Genomic DNA, 19,260 nt, shown 5'->3' with positions numbered 1-19,260 from the left:
ATCTGAATTCATATTAGTTCAAGTTCAAGTAGGATTATCAGTAATCATTAGGAATCATTGATGAAAAGGCAATACACATTAGAGATATAATAGATATAATTAGCTTTGTTTCAGATCTGTATGTGATCGAGCAAACAGTGGGACATGATGTATAAGCACATTCAAATGAAAAACAAGAGATCACTCTTGGGCTCTTCCGCTCACTTTTTGAAAACCTTTCTTTTCTCTTTTCTCACCAGGCGCACCAGATCTGTTACTCTGTCCTCTGCCTTTTCTCCTATGTGGCTGCAGTGAAAGGGAAAGAAGGGGACGGCAAGGCCAAGCTCCTATCCCCAAGACCCCTGCCTAGCTAGTAGACATCCTCTAAATATGACCGGATATACTCTACCCCACCCCTAGACTTCCTCAACACCCCCTTCTTGCGTGCCTCTGAATCCACAGCAATTACTATTCATTCATATTCATCGATAAATGACCCTTGATAATCCCTCAACCTACAATTAAGCACACATCCATCGCTTCTCCTTGCCCGCGTGAATCCTTCCTATGGAAACATGCCCACTGCCCATCCCACTCTCCTGTGTGTAAATCTGAATTTATGAACCCTGCCCAATGCTGTTGTCCCCCACACACACACACACACACACCTGCAGTCGTTCCTTATGGCAATCTTAAAAACGGGCCATATTTGCTCACTCTTTGGTGGGGTGACAGACTTTTACCCTCTATGTTCTTATTTGTGACTGTAGTCAGTCACTCTTGTCCCTGCTGCCAATATATTAGTTTTTAGTTGGGAAGGATACTTTGTGTGTGTGTGTGTGTGTGTGTGGGGGGGGGGGGGGTTATGAGGCTCTAGCTAGCATGCTGGTCACATGCAGAGCCCTGCCAGTGAATAAATAGAGAGCAATGTCCCCCACTCCCTATCCACTCTGACTGTGCATAAATAATTATATGTGCTGTGTGATACTTGTGTAAAACTTCAGTCTGTCCAAGTTTAAATGAGTGAAACATTTAAAAAGCATATTGTAGCGCTGGGTGTCACGTTTGTTAAATGCTACTGTTTAGTGCACCAGAACATCGCATGTAAGCGCTTTTTAAAGGTTTCATTATTTGAATCCTAAATACTGTGAGTGGTCCAAGATGCGTGTTATCTCTTAAGCTTGCCCTGTAAGGCTAAACTACTGTACTAGTTCTACTGTAACATTTCTTGTCTGTGGTCAACTAGGCTATATTGAATTGCATGTTACTATGAAGACAAAAAAAATATTTTAAAAGAATAGAAATGCTGTACACAACCCATAAGCAAAATGTTACAAACTGTGGTTGGTTCGCTAGATGTGCAATACTTGATATAGTTAGCCAGTACTGGAGTCATATCATTGTTTCAATTGAAAATATGTTCCAGTTTGGGGGCGTTACCAGAGCAAGGAATGAAATAAAGAACTTCATTGTCTTACATATTGATTGGAGTAATATGATGACGTGTTTAAGTGCGAAGCGATTGTGTTTGGAGATTCTGTTGTCTTCAGGTGTGAACCTGCCGCCGGCAGTCTCTGATGTAGTGGTGGTGTCCGTCAGAGGAAAGGGTTTACGGTCGTTATGTTGTGTCTGTATTGTAATAGGAGATGAATAATTCAGTCTGGCCGGACTGCAACCCTCTGTAATTTCAACAGTGTGTGTATCAGCGTGTGTAGTTTGTTCATGCAGTGTTTCGTTTCTCCAGATCAGCAATATATGAGTAACACAGCTATATAATTGGGAGGTCATTTTCATGTTGTGGATTTTGTATTTTAGAGATGAAATGCGTGTAAGAAATCTGTTGTTTAAACTTCCTTGAGAGACTATTATTTTAGGCATTCCATTGTTGTAAAAACACTCACAAGTGTATATAAGAGAGTACCGGCCTAAATGAAACTTCTCCTAAACAGTTTTGAAATAAGGACCAATAATTGTTGGTGTTCATCAGACTGGAATTCAAGAGAGATTGATTTGAGAAAAACCCTGTCATTGCTAGCTTGCTGCTTTCAGAGATGGAGTGAATAATTTAAATGAGACATTGGGTGTATATATTTCAGTGTTGAACAAAGTATTTATAGAACATGTACAGGTTTGGCAATGTCAAATAAAAGTTGTCCAAACTGAAGCCCCTCTATTTTATTGTATAATTATCACTGGTATCAATAAACTCCAAACTGTACATGAATTCACTACAGTGGGGAAACTGTTTATATCTCACCAGATAACATATTGCAGTATGAGCTCTCAGCCAGAATTGACCAATTATCTTATTTAACCGTCATGTGCAAATGGCAACTGATGAGTTCAAATCTGTAATGTAGCTTAATGGTGTTCTATGTATTGGGAATGTTCATTCATCTGTACAGGGCCACAGATGGATAACTTTTAAAAAGTGCTTTCCTAAAACTCTTGGAGTGGTTGGCATGTCTGGAAACAAGGGATCCTCACCAGGAAACATCAGTGGCAACGATGGATGCAGTAAAACTGGAAAGACATTGCATTATATAGTTTTCTTGCATAACCCCCCCCCCCCCCCATATATTTCATAGTTTTTTCATGGTTTAGCCTACAATAAAAATACAAAAAGAGGTAGCTGGTACCTAAACTGGTATATTCTCCTGTGACACTCATTAAGATATGCATTAAGCAAAAGTTTCAAATCCAGCCTCACCAAATTTCCACTGTGAACAAGAGCAAGGTTCGATTATGGTGGTGGATTGGGGGGATCTGACCCCCTATTTAAGACTGTAAACCCCACCCCCCCAAAAAAGAGGTAAAAACAACATTTGAGGGGGGGGGGGGGGTCAAAACATTTGTATTTCCTTCTTATCTGTAATTGTAAATATTACAATATATTTGCAATATTCATGCCTGAATCGTTTTAAGACTCACCTGAAGTGGATCATCTCATTTCTTAACCTTGACATGAGTTAAATGTCTCTGCCTGCCTCACTTAGGACAAAGTTTACCTGACCCCCCCACCCCCAATGTCATTCCACTCTGAAGAAGAGGACAGGTCAACAGGATGTCACAGGATTTCAAAATTAAAATAGGGGACAAATAATGTGCAGACGTTAAAGGCAATACATAAATACAAATACATAGCAGGTCAGCCACAGCTTCCATAGCTGTGTAAAACAACTGGCTAAGAGTCCAAAACCCGTTTTCGATTTTTGTTCTTACGGGATGTACTTTCCTTTGTAAGGTCTTCAATAGAAAAAGTTTCATTTAAATGATCACATTTTCTAAAGAGAATTGTTTCTTTGCTCATTGTCATGGTCAAAAGTATGTGGACATCCCTTCCATTAACTACCAATAAGAGCAAATCCCACATTAATGTTCCAACGTCTATTGGAAAGTCTTGACAGAGGAGTGGATGCAGTTATAGCAAAATGGGGACCGAGTCAATGCTCATGATATTGGAATGAGTGGTTCAGAAAGCAGGTGTCCACATACTTTTAGTCACATTGTGAATGTAGGAGACAACTTTCTAAGTCTTGTGGATCTAATGGTTTCCGTGGACAGACTTGCGAAGTATCCGTAAGCGTGACATGACCTCATCCCAGTCCAGGTAGGCTCCTTCCAGGTGTCTCAATGCGTCTGTATGGCTTATGTAGCTTCTTCGCCCATGTAGAAGGCGCCAGTTATCAAAGGTGACCAAGTCCCCTGTGGGAGAAAGACACAGAGACTACATTTGGAGCTAAATTTGTACAGTAGGAGATGGAAAAAATTGTTCTTGACATAACCTCAAAACCAAGTTTACTCATATTTAGATAATATTAGGTTTTAGGGAAAGACTTGCACTTACCAGGTTCCATCATGTAGGTAACTAGGTTTTCAGGTCGGATCATGAGTTCCACATAGGCCTTGAGAGCGCGGTAGAAGGGCTGGACCTGATGCAAGGGGACATCCAACACAGAGTCTCTTGTGGCATTGTTGTAGTTGATCCTTACGACCCGTTCCTCATTGTCCACACTGCTCAGAAAATAAGGAGGTAGACAGAAAACCCATTTATAATGTATGTATCAAATCTTTTACCTATATTTATTATTTTATATGTATGCAATAAGAATGTATAATGAAGTCCAGTAAGTATTCTTGTTTAATATGCTGGGTATACAGAAATGGACAATATGTTAACATAATTTATTAAGACGCATGTTCACTACAGACTTTGCAATTCCCAATCTGAGCAGCAGATGGTGATATCTTACACTTTTCCTAATTCACACCATCCAAATGCCAGTCTCTCTCCTGAATACAATGTTGGGCAGTCTTGTACTTGATGCATTACTCTCCTTTATAAGAAGCCATAACACTTTGTGAGCTAAATGTACAAAACAACATTTTACTCACTCAATGATGCGGTTCTTGGACTGCACCTTGAAGTCACAGTAGTCAGCCCCTGTGTCTGTGAAGTCCACTCTGTGGGAAGTGAGGGTACTAAAGGCTTCTGGGTCTTCTCTCCGGAGAAGTTCAGCCATGTGGAAACCATCTACCACTTCACTCTCCCCTCCTTTGCAAGCCTGGTTCAGGCAGTGCAGGAACTGCACCTGAAGAAAGACCATGGTGTTCAATACCATGTTTCATGCAATATTACAATTCAGTTTACTTGTATGAAATGATTCCCCAAGGGAACAATACAATAAAGTAAAAGGAGTCAATGTTTCTCAAAATAAATCAGACAATGCAATGAATTCAAAAACTTTGTCATGCTGCTCTGCACCATTTACTTCAAGAGTGTGTTCATGAGTCTTTCTTAGATTGTTATGAGAAATGTCACCAATTCTCTTTGAAAGTATTTGGAGTACTGTAAGATGAGAACAGTAGGTTGTTTTGTTCAAACATCTCAGTTATGATATTTATTCAGAAAACAATGTAAGATATCAATTTTGTTCCTTTCTAGAAGTACAATACATTTGAACTTGTGTGTGTATAGTACTCACCCCAGGTGGGTTATGCAGTGCTGGGTAGTCTGTGTGGAGACTGAGTTTCCCAGAGGTGTAGGCAACATTGTTGGCCATAGGTTTGTCCTTGACCTGCCATGTGTGCCTGTAAGATGTGAAGAGATGAATCACTGGGAATAATATAAATTTATTATGCACTCATTTGGTCAGTCAAATTAATCTATGGGAGTTACCTAAATAATGTAGAATCAAATATTGACTATATGCAGTATATACTCTAGCCTTTTTAATGATAAGTCTTACATTTTGGGCTGCAGCCTTTAGCTTCCACTAGAATGAGCTAATCTATTGGCTATGGGTTCCAACCTCAGCCCTGATTGAGCGCATCAGGTATTTTCTCTGGTGTAATGCTCTCTGAAGGGTCTTAGACTGGTTTATCTGTCTGTCTTGTGGTGTGGGGAGTTGTCGTTACTCACCCATAGAAAGTCAGTCTGAGATAGCCAATCCTTTCACTCAGTCTGGCAACCTGGCCTTGCTTCACTGGCGCCCCTTTCATGTAGACTATGCCAACCCTGCGTAGTGCTATCAGCCAAGCCAGGGCCGCTTTGTCATCATGGAGAACCTCCTCAAAATTGGCTGTGGGGATCTGCAGCTTGGAGTCCCAGTAAACACGCTCTAAAAGATGGGAAAGGTAATACAGTAATTGTCTGGACAATTGGCTTGTTATAAAGCTGACATGCAGTATGTGATCTAATTCAGGATAGATGTGTCTTGTCTTCATGCATAAAAACATGCCCTCTATAGTAGTTAGTTATAGAGCATGTAGGAAGGTTTCAAGGGAAATTCCATTAAGTACAGTGATTACCATGTGGATACAATGCAAACACACTGAAAGGTTGACAACTAGCATAGCTAGCTTTGACAACGAATGTGGTCGAATAACATAATTACTGGCTTCACAAACCACATTCATAAATTCTTTAAGACGCAGAACCTGCACAACATGAAAAAACACTGAGAAGTAGCAAAATGGAATAGAATGGCCAGCATTGTTGTCCCTAACATTTCCAGTTGACACAATCCGTACAAACACACGCAGGTAGTCTCCTCTGCCTGTCTACCTGTCAATGAACAATATACAGCAATGGAAATGGGCCTTGTGAAAAGCCGGGATAATCTTTTTTTATGATCCCAAATACCCTCCACTATCTGCACATAATGTACTGTATCTGTACAGAACGTTTCAGAGGGAGGAAGTCCAGCACGCTATGGTTGGAACACTTGGTGTGGAGTAGGGGAGTAGGAAGAAGGGGGGGGGGGGAGCTTAGCGTCTGCATTTCTCAACAGACAGCAGTGGAAAAACCCTCCTGTGGCTCCGCACCGAGCTGGCTCAGGTCCTTTTTCCATCTAGACTCTCGTGTGGCTCCTGCAGACACAGCTGCTGAGCACATTCAGTGTGTGTGTGTGCGGGGGGTCTGGGGGGAGGGGTCTCTGAACACTGTGGAGCTGTCTGATGTTTGTGGATCTTCATCGCCTCTCACTTCCAAACCCACCAATTTTGTCAGTTTGGGCAAGTGGTCCAAACAGAAGAAAAAAAGCACTGAGTACACTGCTTTAGCGTTGAGATGATCAGAATATGGAGTAGGACACCTGAAGTCAGATGTGAAAGTAATTGTATTACCACAATTTTAAATGCTTGATGCCTTACAAGTTTGTACTGTTGAATGACTCTGCAACAGTATTCAAGTGGAATGTCAGTGAGAATATAGTAGGATTCTATGGCTGAACTATGAACAAAAACACAGATGTCTGAGCTGTAACATGAGTCAGACACTCCATGACTTCAGCCGTGGCAAGGTCTTCAAATGTTCTTCCAAAGTTTCATTGCAAACATTAACTCCATCATAACAAGTCAAGAGGTTATGTACCCCCCTCCCCGTGAAACCTTGTTTAGAGGGTTGGTAACACAAAACTGATGCTGTTAAGACCAGCTGTTCTTAAAGATCACCCAAAAAAAGTTATAATAATGAGGCTCTAGAACCAAGGCCTTCTTCAAATTACAAGTTACAATTGCTCCCATTAAATCAGACCAGCTGGCATGTATCCGGACACAACAGGGAAATGCAGTGCTTCACTTAGCTGGCTTGTCTGGGGGAGGACTGTCTCAGGACAGAGCCATGGGGTTTTAGATGTCACACATGGCAGAGAAAGCCGTAACAGAGAAGGTGAAGCAAGAGATGGATCATATGAGCAGTGGGGACTGGGTCCCCCTTGTAAACTGATCATCTTCCATGTTTGGTCATATTTGCTAACATTCCATTGGCTAACGAGCAAACCAAGAATATACTCAATAAAAAAATCATTCTTCAAACATCTTTCAAGCCTAAAATGTTGTAAGGCTGCCAGGTTCATAGATAATTACAAAAAGTAATTATCAGAGACACAAGAAACAGATCTCTCTTCACTGATACATAATATCATTATGGCCAATCAGTCTGTGAATAAGTGTCCCAAGTAGCACCAGCAGGGTTATATTCATAGAATATTTAGGGCCTTTGTGTGACAAGGCTGTATAAGATAGATAGACAATAGAAAAGTGAAACAAGAGAATATAAGAAGATATGCTCTATCAAAACAGTGCATTCCTAAGCCCGATCAGGGTGTATTCAGTCTCTTCAGCAGTCCTGGGGGGGGGGGAGCAGAACTTTCTGCTCTTATTGGCGTGAAATGCTCAACACTCGTTCTCACCGAACACAAATATGCTGCTGTGATTTTCTGGAACAACTTGTATTGCCACAGAACTCTACTGAAATTTGTCTCACTCTTGCAAAGTTTGGTGAAGGGTGAACTGAGGTACAATGTCAGGCTTTGAGTTTGTGTAGTCTGTGTTTTTCTGTACCTGTCTCCATACCTGGGGCGCATTTCCTGAACATTATATATTTATGTGACACTTACTTGGATCCCTATTTATTACTTTTATTCCTACTTGTCTGATGGGACCCTGTGTAAGTCTGTGTATCTTTATGTCTGTGAGCATGCATGTGTAATCCCTTTCCCTCTCTCTTGGTTGGCTGCTGTGGCTTTTCCAGACGAGGAAACTCGAAGCCCTGGCTCCCGTGGCTGGCAGGCAGCTGATGGCAGTCTGGTTCTCTTTCGCTCTCTTTCCAAGAGCTCTGTTCAAACTGCGTACTGTGCTACTGCTTTCCTCACGGAGCTGTGAGCTCTTTCAGAACACTCTTTGGCTTGATAAGTTATTTTGAGTAGTTATTTCACAGAGCTTTAATCAGGCTAATTAACTTCATCACTGGGTTACATGCAAAGTGAGGTTCCCTCAAAGTTGCATTCAGCTGAGGTTACATTTCAGCAGTTAGTACATATGTCTAAATACATTGAAAGACTAATTAACTAACTGTCAAAGCTGCCATTGCAAAGGGTCACAGGGAATGCTGATACCAGCATGTTAGAACGGGCTAATTGCAACATGCTTGTATTGTGCTTCTTTAGAATGATCAATTCATGGCAATCCTCCATGATATTATCCACACCATTTTCTTTTCCTATAACTTCAGAGCATCACTGTGTTGAATTATCTGTGTTTTTCCTTTTTGGCATGGTACAAGACAAATACAACTTTGTGTTCAAAAAGCAAGTACTGTTGTTCCAAATGTACACCAAGATTGATGGATATAAATGTGATTTAAAGTTGTCGGGCACGTTGCCTGCCAAGCACAGTTACGCCCAAAATTATTTATTATGCTGACTTCTGAATCTGAGAGGAATTGGAGTCCAATCATGTAATTGATAACAACACGCACAGTCTCGCAAACTGTTCTGTATTGTATTGTATCTTTGCGCTCATGTTTACAAAGGCCCTATGTTTGAAACAGACCAATGTGGTACAACAAGCTCTTTCCTTGAGAGTCTACAACTTTGAGAGACCTGTTGCACCAACCACAGAGAAACTGGCAACTTTGTAGGAGCTTTGAGGAGACAGAGAGAATATTGTTTCTACTAGGAGAGTCAAGGACCCATGTACCAAATTTAAAACGAACCTCTGGCTTCATGATCCCAACAAAATATAGGTCTAAATCTCAACCAAGGTTGGTTGCATTCAGCGACCTTTACTTTCACCACATTTTGTTACATCCTTTCCCTAATTTCTTCATCATCATTGAGATGTCACCAGAGCTCGATTAGAGTCCACAGACTAGAGCTGTCCATCTGGCAACAACGAAGCAATCCTGAAAGCCTTTTCCAAGTGAGGTGGCCAAGAAGTTCCTCTGCAGAAATGGTAGCATCTGCCTGAAGGACAACTGTCTCTGTAGTACTCCATTATTCAGTCCTTCATGGCAAAAAGGCTAAACAAAAGCCTCTCCTGAGTACAATAAAATACATACAACCCAGCAAGTTTAATGGAAAAATATTTGAGACAGAAATTGAATTCACTGACCTAGAGCAAGCACTAGATCTGGGATAAACTAGGTATCATTATGCTTGTCACTGGTAACCATTCATAGTCTGACCAGGATTGAAAGAATGCTTTAGTGGCAATCTTTGGAGAGACCTGAATTTTGATTGAGAGGATCTACAAGGAAGAATGGAAAAAACTGCTCAGTCAGAATAATGTGAGCATAGAGTTTAATTTGCATCCTAGCACCATACTGCTGCATAAGGTTATCCGCACATTGAAACTGACATCTAAGCCATGTGTAGTGAAGCCCATTTTGAGCAACACAGTCAGAGGGAGGAGATGGGATCATGTCTACTAAGCTGGTAAAATGACATTATAACATTGTCAATCATTTTCTTCCATTACTCTCCATTTTAAATTGAATGACGTGCATAACTTCAGACCTGTTTTTGTGTAAATCCTGGTAAAACCAGTCAGCACTTCCTAAGCTAAGTACAAATCAGTATTCCATATGGTAGAGGGAGGGGAAGAGGGCTTGAAAAGCGAGTGCATGCAGGAACACTAAACACTGTTGAAGGTCTCCTGTCTCAAAGCTCTTTCACATATGGGCCATGGCGCATACCTCAGCTGTGTAGTCTATTCTAGGGCAGTACACACACAAGATATACATGCTGTCTGAATATCAGCAAGTAATTTTGCTGATATGGTCGAATGGTCATTTTATTGATGGTCAAATAATCATTGATGGTTATATTTGTACCTAAACTCACAACCAATGAACAAGTATGGTAATTAGTTTATTTTAAGGATAGGATAGGTAAGTTTTGCAAACCTAGCAATTTTAGCTCAAGTTCGAAAGGATTCAAACCAAAATATCCCACCTCTCCCCTCAAATAAACTCCCCCAAAACACACGAACGCTCTGCATGAGTACTGCCAGGAGGAAGGTAGATGGACAAGTAGCCGCTCCAATCATGGCATTCTGGACGAATGTCTCCCAGTCATTAGTGCCAGTCCGACCTTAATGATTGGTTGTGTTTCTTACAGTCCTGCAACGCCTACAGATATTGGGTTGGTTTCATTGTACTGTCAAACCTTTAGATTTATTGGTTGCTATCATAATTTCTGCAAATATGTCAAAAAGTGCTTCCCAACAACATGACCTACCCTGCCTTTAACTGGCTACTGCCCCCATCAACTAAGCGTAAGGTTAGCAATGGATGACATTTACATTTATAAGAAGGTTCTTACTTCTGCAGTAAAATAAGTGAGACTGACCTCAACAATTGATAAGTGGTATATATTCTAATGTGAGAGGATGAAATAAAAGGGATGATTCCTTTTTAAGTTACAAACCAGCTCAAATGATCATGTTGACCTTGCTGTGTTCCCTGTGTGCCACACTTTTACAATCTGCAACACTTTTACAGGCTAACCAGGGCTAATAAAGTTGATATCCATTACAATGTTATACAGAAAACTTCCAGGCCCATTCACAGGAGACAAAAAACTTACATAAAAAAAATAGAGATGAGGAGAAAGAGACTGAAAAAGTTAACTTGAAACAGTGAGGATACAGACAATACCAGTAGAAGTGAACATTATTCACCTTTCATCAGAAAATGCAAGCCTTTCTAGGATTTTTCAGTGGAAGGAATTTCAGGCCAGACCTCAGGAAGATATAATTAAACCCAGATACAGGGTTGTGTGTGTGAAAGAACAGGATCAGACGGAGCATGAGCTCAGGTCTGTTTGCACAGACAAGTTCAAGTTCTGATTTGGCAGTGCTGTAGTTGGAGAACAGAAACCCAAACACTAACAAAGAGTGTGAGTTCTTGTGCAGGGGGGTGGGGGTGATCCCTAAAGGGGGCTGATTTCACTATCCACACAAAACCACACACACACAGCCTCTAATCGTTCTGGAACAGAGACAAAGCAGGAGCCGCTCAGCCCTGCGGGTCCTTCAGGACCATGTGGGGACACAAACTGTGGAGCTTTTCCTTCACTGAACCACAGCTGAACTTTTCCTCCTTCAAATGTTTCTGATAGTCTTGAGATGTAAGTTGGGTTGTAAATGTACTTTAAAAAAGATACATTTGATTTGCTTGTGTTCAGAGCAAGCACGCACACATATCCCATAATCCTATAAACACTTGTGTTTAGATCCAGAGTGACTGTTTTGTTAATCCTGACACAATGTTTCAGGGAAGAAGTCCCTTTCATTCAACACTTATGTTTTAGATGTTTTTATGTATTTTCCCCCCCTCAAGAAACTAAAGTTGAATACTAAAACGAAACACCTAATGCAGTGTTTCCCCTAGGTTTACAGCTTTTACAGCGTAGAGACATGGTTGCCTGACCATAGAGACAAAAATGACATGCCGTCGTGTAAATAAGGCAATTTAGTTTGTTTAATAAAAGAGCAAGCTATAGATCTGTTTTATTGGAAAGGTAACCTTAAATTACTTATTTTGTGATCTGGCACTATAAAAAAAATATAATCATAGAAAATATATATATATATTTTTTACAAAATTAACTTGACCTTCCAGGGGGGTGGGGGGTGCCGTTGGGGGGGCGGGGCGCCCCCCTTATACAATGGTAGGGGAAACACTGTAATGAGATGTGTGCACGAGTGTGCACAGTTCTGGGATAGAGGCACAAGGCGATCGCTTATAATACCGTATACAGTATGCACAGACACATTCCTAGACGTATCGTATCACACAGAGGAGGAAATTTGAATAGATGACCACAACCCTGAAAATCTGAAAAGATATGTGCTACCTCAAGGAAAGATTTATGTTAAGAAATACTGATTAATAAAAGCAGAATGCAAGTAATCATAGTGAGTTCTTCAACACTGTTTTACCCAAAAAGCATAAATCAAAGAAAGCCAATGGTACTTATATGGACTGCATTTATATGGCGCGTTTTCTACCTTAGCGGCACTCAAAGCGCTTTACATTTTTGCCTGTCATCACTCATTCGTACTCAATCTCACACATACCGACCCCGGCCTGCTCATCGGGAGCAACTTGGGGTTCAGAGTCTTGCTCAAGGATACTTCGGTACATGGTCTGGGAGGAGTCCGGGATCGAACCGCCAACCTTGCAATTAACAGACGACCCTCTCTACCCCCTGAGCCACAGCCGCCCACATACATATATATATATATATATGTGGTCTCACCATTGAGGAAGAGCTCTTCCTGCATTACTTGTCTGACAGCAAGAGAGAAGCACCTCTTCTTCAGCCACTCTGGATCAAACTCGCTGGTGTGCTGGTCGGGCCATACTATGCACACCTGATGACGAGAATGAGGATGAGGTTAAACAAAGATTGCTGACACTTAACATTAGTGTAATAACAGAAATTACTGTGTACTAGACAATTTAACAGTCACAATGTATTTACATATTAAGGATGTGTTGCTCAATTTGTTAAATTGTCGTCTACAGAGTACTTCCTTAGGAAGCTACAAAAACACTTGTGAAGTCTTACCTAAGTATTACATTGCCAGACCTTCCGGTGTGTCTGTTTGTCTTAGCTAAGCATGTTGATTAAGCATGTTTGTCACATTATTGTCCGGAGCACTGATTGAGCTGCAGTGACATTTTTCAATCTTGAGGATGGTCTATTTGTGTTTCACTTTCACCAGCAAATAATTTACAGTACAGACCAATTCAACACATGCAACAAGTTAGTATTATATAATAGAAACCTGATCATATACTGTAGCGCAATACAGTGTTGGTTTTCTAGACACATATTAAGAAGCAGCTTAATCCTAGACTAAAAAACACATGGGCTTATTCTGTGTGCATGTCACTGATTCTTATTCAACATTGCATACAGTGTGAAACCTTTCAATATTACAGTTTAAATCACAGCTTCCTACCTTATTGGTATCAGAGACCTGGACACTGTCCACTCCAGTGTGAATGTCCAGTTTGGAGAGTAGCAGACTACGGGCCTGTGCAGACTGCAGGGTGCAAAGTGGACACTGGCAGTTGTCCCGCAGCCAGGTGAATGGGTAGAAGCTTTGCCCCCCATCTTCCCACTCTATTTCTACCAACCTCTCTTCCTCCAAGGTTTTGACCTGCCTCACTACCTGAGTTGTGGGGAAAGGGGCGGCCTGCGTCTGCTGTCCACGAACTTGCTTCAGTGTTGAGCAAGATGTTTTGGTGGCTATTGCCTGCAATGGCCTGCTAGCAGCTCTAATGGCCTGGCAAGCCAAAACAGAGCTGCTTCTTTTCAAAACTGCTGGAAAGGTGCATCGAGATAGCATGGTTGTCCACATCTTGAAGCGGTACTTCCAAGTGAACCAAGTGTCAGACACTGAGGCACTGACAGGTAGGCTAATCTGGAGGAAGAATAAGAAGGAAACGTTTACATAAGGATTTAAAGAACACAGTTTTTATGATCTTTACTGCGTACTACACAGGTGGGTTAAGGAATTCCCATAACCCATAAAACTGTTAAATTAGATTTCAATAAATACAATGATTCAACATTACTGCTATCTATATCTAACTGCAATTAGTAGACTGCAGAATTAATCTTTTTATTTAGTGAAATATGTTTTACATAGTGTTTTGTTTCACAATTCCAATAATGAGTTTTTCTTGGAGTTTTTCCTTGTCAGCCCTGAGGGTTTAAGTTGGTTGAGTGGCAGTTCTATGGGTGTATGTGAAGCACTGTGACATGCTTGCGTGTAAAAAGGCTATACAAATAAATGTTGATTTGATAATAAACCCACCTGTGTAGTATGCAGTAAAGATTATTATTTTTTAAACGGTGTATTTTAAACCCCCTTTTCTGTTTCGTCACGTACAAGTTCGTTTGCAACAAACATTATCATCTTTAGGCAATAAACCATGTTGTATGTAACCACAATAACATTTGCAATGCGTGACCCATGATAAATCCAAAGGTACACAGTAAACATAAAACTAAATGTGCCGCTTTGTAAAAAAGCACTAGATGAAAGGTCGATCGCACTGAACAAGCCAACCCTAGTAGTAGTGCACAACAAAACAAACGTGTCATGTGACCTGTTTAGAACATGACATAATGTAGATTTTCTTTTACTGAACTTTTCCCGCTATTTAGTAAGTCCACTGCAAGTAACATTCTTTTTTTTCAGCTAAGCTAACTAGCTAACTACACTACAGTAACACCTGCCAGATGTTCCAAATGTCTATTCCTCTAGCTTGCTCATTTCTAATATCAAGGTAAACAATGACATTGTTCTGTTACTAGTTTAACGCACTGAATAAAGCACAGCAAAATAAAATATGATAATGTTTCTAGTAGCCAAGTAGCAACCATTGTATTCAATTTAATGCAACTTGCGAGCTAGCTTACTCTGTTCAGTATAGCTCGATGAACCAGTCGGCGGCTAGTTATTTTTCCCCGGTATGATACTGGGCTACACTGTAATAGATTCACGGTTCAAATTAAAGCCTTTTATCTCGGTAACTGAAATATACAATTATATAAAAAATAGACTTACTTGAGATACTAAGGACTAGGAAAGTGTTGAAACGCAAACCCGACTGTGTCAGAAAGTAGGTGAGAGGTTACAGCGAGCTTGAGGGACCATGACATAATCACTCGGCTACTGTCACAGACTCAGTCTGCGAACTTTGATCCACTTTTCGTGACAGATAATACTAAAATGATCCAAAGTGCAAAAGTGTTGCTTGTGTACTGTTTGACTGATAAGTTCGAGTGATATCACAGAAAAATATTTTAGATTAGGTATAATTTTGATATTGATCACAGACCAAACAAACAGCAAACAAGAATTGCCTTTGCAAGATTAGATCCCCTACTTAATGCAAATCAAAATGTATTTGTACAGCTCTTTTTACAAGCAATATCACAGAGTGCAAATTGGACAAAATTGTCTGATAGCCTTCAAAGTTTACAGATGATGGAAAGATTATTTTACCAAGTTTATTTCCAAGATTCAATGTGTCACCTACAATATAGAATTACCACTAAGATAGAAACGTTTTTTTGAAAAGTTCCAAATTAAACGTTCCATCTTAGATCCTGTCACGTGCACACTTAGGTGTGTATAATTGTGTATTTATCTCCTCGTGTTGTATTTTATTATATTATTATGTTATTATAGGCTATATCCGGTTTTTCTTAAGAACTGGTTTATAACTTTGTTGATTGCACTTTGCCTTGACACAGTACAGTTATGAAACAATAGTCAGTGTACAAGATGAAAACCTTGTCATCATCATTGACAAATTATCTAACATTAGTTGAGTATACTTCTTTGTGCCACAGAAGAAGTTTAGAGTTTATGCTGCTTTAATGGTTGGGAAGTAAACACAAGGCTTAACATTACATCACAGGGTCACTAGAGGGACCATTACATAAACATTCAATGTTTATCTACCCTAAATCCTAACATTTCTGTTTACGTTGTATGCCTTCTTCCTTGCATGAATAATTGACCACAGTTGACACAGCATGTGCCTGTGTGTGTGTGTGTGTGTGTGTGTGTACAAAATGTTGACAGTACATTCACACTCTCACAGCGGTTTACTCACAAAAGTTTTATTACAAAGCCTTGCAGTAAAACTCTTTAGGCGAATGTACAAAGACACTTTGAAGTCTTCCCTGGAAGCCCCACACTGTATGGTGTATGAAAAACCATTCACCTAAAAAGCTGTGCACATCAATATCTATGCCAGCACAAATATACATTTATAGGAAAGTGTCCCATATAACTTCATTCCCAAAACAAATATTAATATAATGTCAGACACAATCTCCCAGGAATGTCACCACACACACACGTGTCTGAAGTCCATGAGTGCTGCCTGCAGTCTTTAAGTATCTCATACCTTTTGCCATTTATATACACATTTGAGTGGATAAAAGGAATATAGATATACATCAAAACAAAATATTGTATACTGAGTAAATACAGTTATGTAGGTTTTTCCACAAAATATTGACACTCACAGTATTCTCATTATGCACTGTACAGTATAATTACCAAAGTGTTAATGCCTTTACCTAACCGTAGTACAACCCTTATCAATGATTTTTGCAAATCATTAGGCCTTTAAGTCTCGTATCATAGGGCATAAACAAGTTTAATAGTTATCATCTTGATCAGAAGACATAAACATCTTTCCAAATCCAGACACTTTCAATACTGTAAGCTGTAAAACTCACACATATATAAATCAGAAATGTATGCTGCCATAGCTGTTTTGTTTTTTGTGGTAACATTCAGCTAGTGCAGGCCAAACAACACACATGTTGCCCATACATCATCACGATTTACGTCAAACATTTGTTCTTGGGAAAACATTCGATTTTTTAAATTATATGTAGAGTGAACAATTTACAAAGGATTGGCCATAATAGTAAGCAATGGATTTATAGAGGGGTTTATCAAATTGGCATGATCAGACCTGCTAGATATAGGCAATATAGAGATCATAAATAATACTTTTTTTTCCCCGTTGACGTCACAACACTAGCAAAATCGAAGGCAAACTTTTTTGTGGTAGTTGTAAAAACACAAAGAAGCACTTTTTTACACTTTCATGTATTCATTTTTCAGTCGACTCAGTCGGGTGCCGTGACTTCGAACAATAAGGGACAGCAGCTCGTGCTTGTCTTTTAATCCCATGGAAATATCCAGTGTCCCTTTTAGCACGTCCCTCGTGTGGACAATCATGTTCAGAAAGTCGTCATTTATGCGATGCTCCTCCTTCAACTCATTCTCCTGACTCTGTTTGAATTTCACTTCCAGTTCTAAAAGCGATTTTTCGGAATTTGTAAATGCCTCACTTATCTGAGTTGTCTCCCGTCTCAAATATTTACCATAGCTGTCTTCTCCATCCAAATCATACGAGATGCTTTTCCCAATTCCCTCGAGCACTCTGGCTGAGTCTTCGATGTGCCTCTTGATTATCGTGAAATCATCCCGGATGACTGAATCCTGGTCCTCGTCAAGACCGCATTTACGCTCATCTGTCATTTTAAATAGCATTTGACATTTTTCTGGGTCGTCGTTGTCCTCATAGTCGCCATCTGGTACAAAGTAATGATGAAAAGTGCCATTTGACATCTCCGGATACAGAGGTCCATTAAAAAACGCACCGCACAGCGACAACGATAACATCCCAGCAAGTACTATATGGAAAAAAGCCATTCTCGTTTGCTTTGCTGAGAAAAAGGTTACTAAATCGTCCTTCCTTAGATGAGCGGTAGCCTATAATTAAGTTGTCCTCGCAATGAACATTTCACAGCTAAAAATAGTTGCGGAAATTTACGAGTATATAGCCCGTTGCTAGTAGTTGTAATGCAATGTTCACTTAAATGTGACACAAATGAAGTTACGTTATTTCAGTTTCAAACACCAAATCCAGTAAATTTTGCTTAGCAGAGTAGACGGCTTTCACGACAAGAAGAAATGTGCCCAACTTAACTTTGTGCCTCAATTTCAACATCTGAACTTTTTTTCTCAAGCACCGCTTTTGGTTTTGGCTGATGATACCCTTTCCCGACTCTCAAATTACAGCTTCGCTTCGTCACTTAAAAGACAGCGCAGTTTTGAGAGGGCTGACTGAAGGAGGACCTTGTCATTAGAGCTGACAAAGTGCCCCCTTGACCAACCAAACCAAACGGCAAACAAAAAAACGTAACACCAGAACAATTTAGGCACTGGTATATAGGCAGTAGGGAAAGACAAGGACCCAAATAAATTGGAGCCTAACAAATGCTTTAGAAGTTTGAGATATCCAATAACAACCAGTTACTAACCTGTTATTGTATAACCAGACAACGTTCCTCAATGGATATATGCATTAACAAAGGTCACTCCCACACCAAAAGCACCTGACCAATATCCACTTCCAGATCAAGATCCCCAACTAGTTTTAAAGCTTTCAAATTAAAGGACTTGACAAGCATATACATTTTGCAACACATTTTTTTCAACTTAGCGTTGGGGCTAGCGTGTTATACCTGATGATATTCTAAGTTGAACCTTTGAGTGATGACTGAGGGGCCATGACCTGCATTAATTGATCTTGAACAGACCTTATACTGTGTTTACTTCAAGCTGTCATAGGAGTTGGATTTTCCATCAGTGCACATGAATAAAGGGCCTATAACGCAATAGCTGAAATGAGAAGGATGCCAACAACGTGAAGTCATATGTTCCAGCACAAACATTGTTTAGTGTGAAATTTGTCTCATGTCCAATATTTCCTGTGGAGTTTGAAAGGTACATGGGGCCAACTATCTCATTATAATCAAGGCGAAATGTCACACAGTCATTGTTTAGATATAAAATTAATTTTTTGAAAAGTGTACTAATCTTTCCTCACCATATTAATCTTTATATGATGCCTGTGTTGCATCATCATAAGTAATAGTAACTCTAGAATTTGTAATCACAGTCGCTCTACAGAGGAAAACATTCTTACTCTTACTGGCCAAAGGATCTTTAAACTTCAAGTGATTGATCTTGTCATATGACCTTGTATTGTTGTATGTGCTGTTATGAAGTATTGGTGAGTTTTTAGAGACAATCTGTTAAACAAACATAACCTGGCATGTAGTGAGCTGAAAAGATGTGCACCAATGCTAACCATGGATGGTTATTCTCTAAATCGTCAACACAGCTGTCTGTGTTAAAATGCTTTATTCTCTGGAAGGAATTTCTGTCTGGTGTGTGTCAAAAATGTTACAATAAAATAACAAAAATGAAGTCATACCACAAAACTCTAACATTGTCAATGACAGCTAACATTTTACATACCATTATGGAACACCCACTCCCAACAGATACATTTTAACAGTAGATTAAGATTCCTATAAATACAGAACAGGGTTGGTGATCTCCCTATCATTACTGTGTAAACGTAACACAATA

General features: G+C 39.9%; 3 protein-coding genes across 12 annotated transcripts in view; 1 reads left to right on the top strand and 2 right to left on the bottom strand.

Annotated features, from left to right (window-relative positions):
* Positions 1-2,143, top strand: part of madd (MAP-kinase activating death domain) — a 36,406-nt gene extending 34,263 nt beyond the window's left edge. For 7 of the 9 annotated variants that reach the window (XM_047042724.1, XM_047042723.1, XM_047042720.1 and 4 more), the window contains one exon: positions 240-2,143. In XM_047042724.1, the coding sequence (XP_046898680.1) occupies positions 240-353 (114 nt within the window). In that variant the 3' untranslated portion in view covers positions 354-2,143. The remainder of the gene's footprint in view (positions 1-239) is intronic. The other 2 variants (XM_047042726.1, XM_047042725.1) reach the window with 1 other exon arrangement.
* Positions 2,140-14,981, bottom strand: bbox1 (butyrobetaine (gamma), 2-oxoglutarate dioxygenase (gamma-butyrobetaine hydroxylase) 1). Of its 2 annotated transcripts, none has more exons than XM_047042727.1 (8): positions 14,854-14,981; positions 13,237-13,701; positions 12,528-12,642; positions 5,402-5,600; positions 4,965-5,070; positions 4,375-4,571; positions 3,827-3,993; positions 2,140-3,684 (listed from the first exon to the last, which is right to left on the bottom strand). In XM_047042727.1, exons 2-8 carry the CDS (start codon positions 13,636-13,638, stop codon positions 3,524-3,526), a joined length of 1,347 nt encoding a protein of 448 aa, XP_046898683.1. In that variant the 5' UTR covers positions 13,639-13,701; positions 14,854-14,981; the 3' UTR covers positions 2,140-3,523. The 2 variants fall into 2 exon arrangements, with proteins under 2 accessions (XP_046898683.1, XP_046898684.1); XM_047042728.1 differs by lacking the exon at positions 14,854-14,981 and adding an exon at positions 14,706-14,743.
* Positions 14,982-15,901: 920 nt separating this feature from the next.
* fibinb (fin bud initiation factor b) lies at positions 15,902-17,913 on the bottom strand. Its single transcript, XM_047042740.1, has one exon. The coding sequence runs from the start codon at positions 17,530-17,532 to the stop codon at positions 16,912-16,914; it is 621 nt and encodes a 206-aa protein (XP_046898696.1). The 5' UTR covers positions 17,533-17,913; the 3' UTR covers positions 15,902-16,911.
* Positions 17,914-19,260: the final 1,347 nt, after the last annotated feature.

Source organism: Hypomesus transpacificus, chromosome 19 (assembly GCF_021917145.1).
Source record: "Hypomesus transpacificus isolate Combined female chromosome 19, fHypTra1, whole genome shotgun sequence".
Taxonomy (NCBI): Eukaryota; Metazoa; Chordata; class Actinopteri; order Osmeriformes; family Osmeridae; genus Hypomesus; species Hypomesus transpacificus.
The sequence above is the reverse complement of the archived record's forward strand: the minus strand, read 5'-3'. Positions and strand labels throughout refer to the sequence as shown.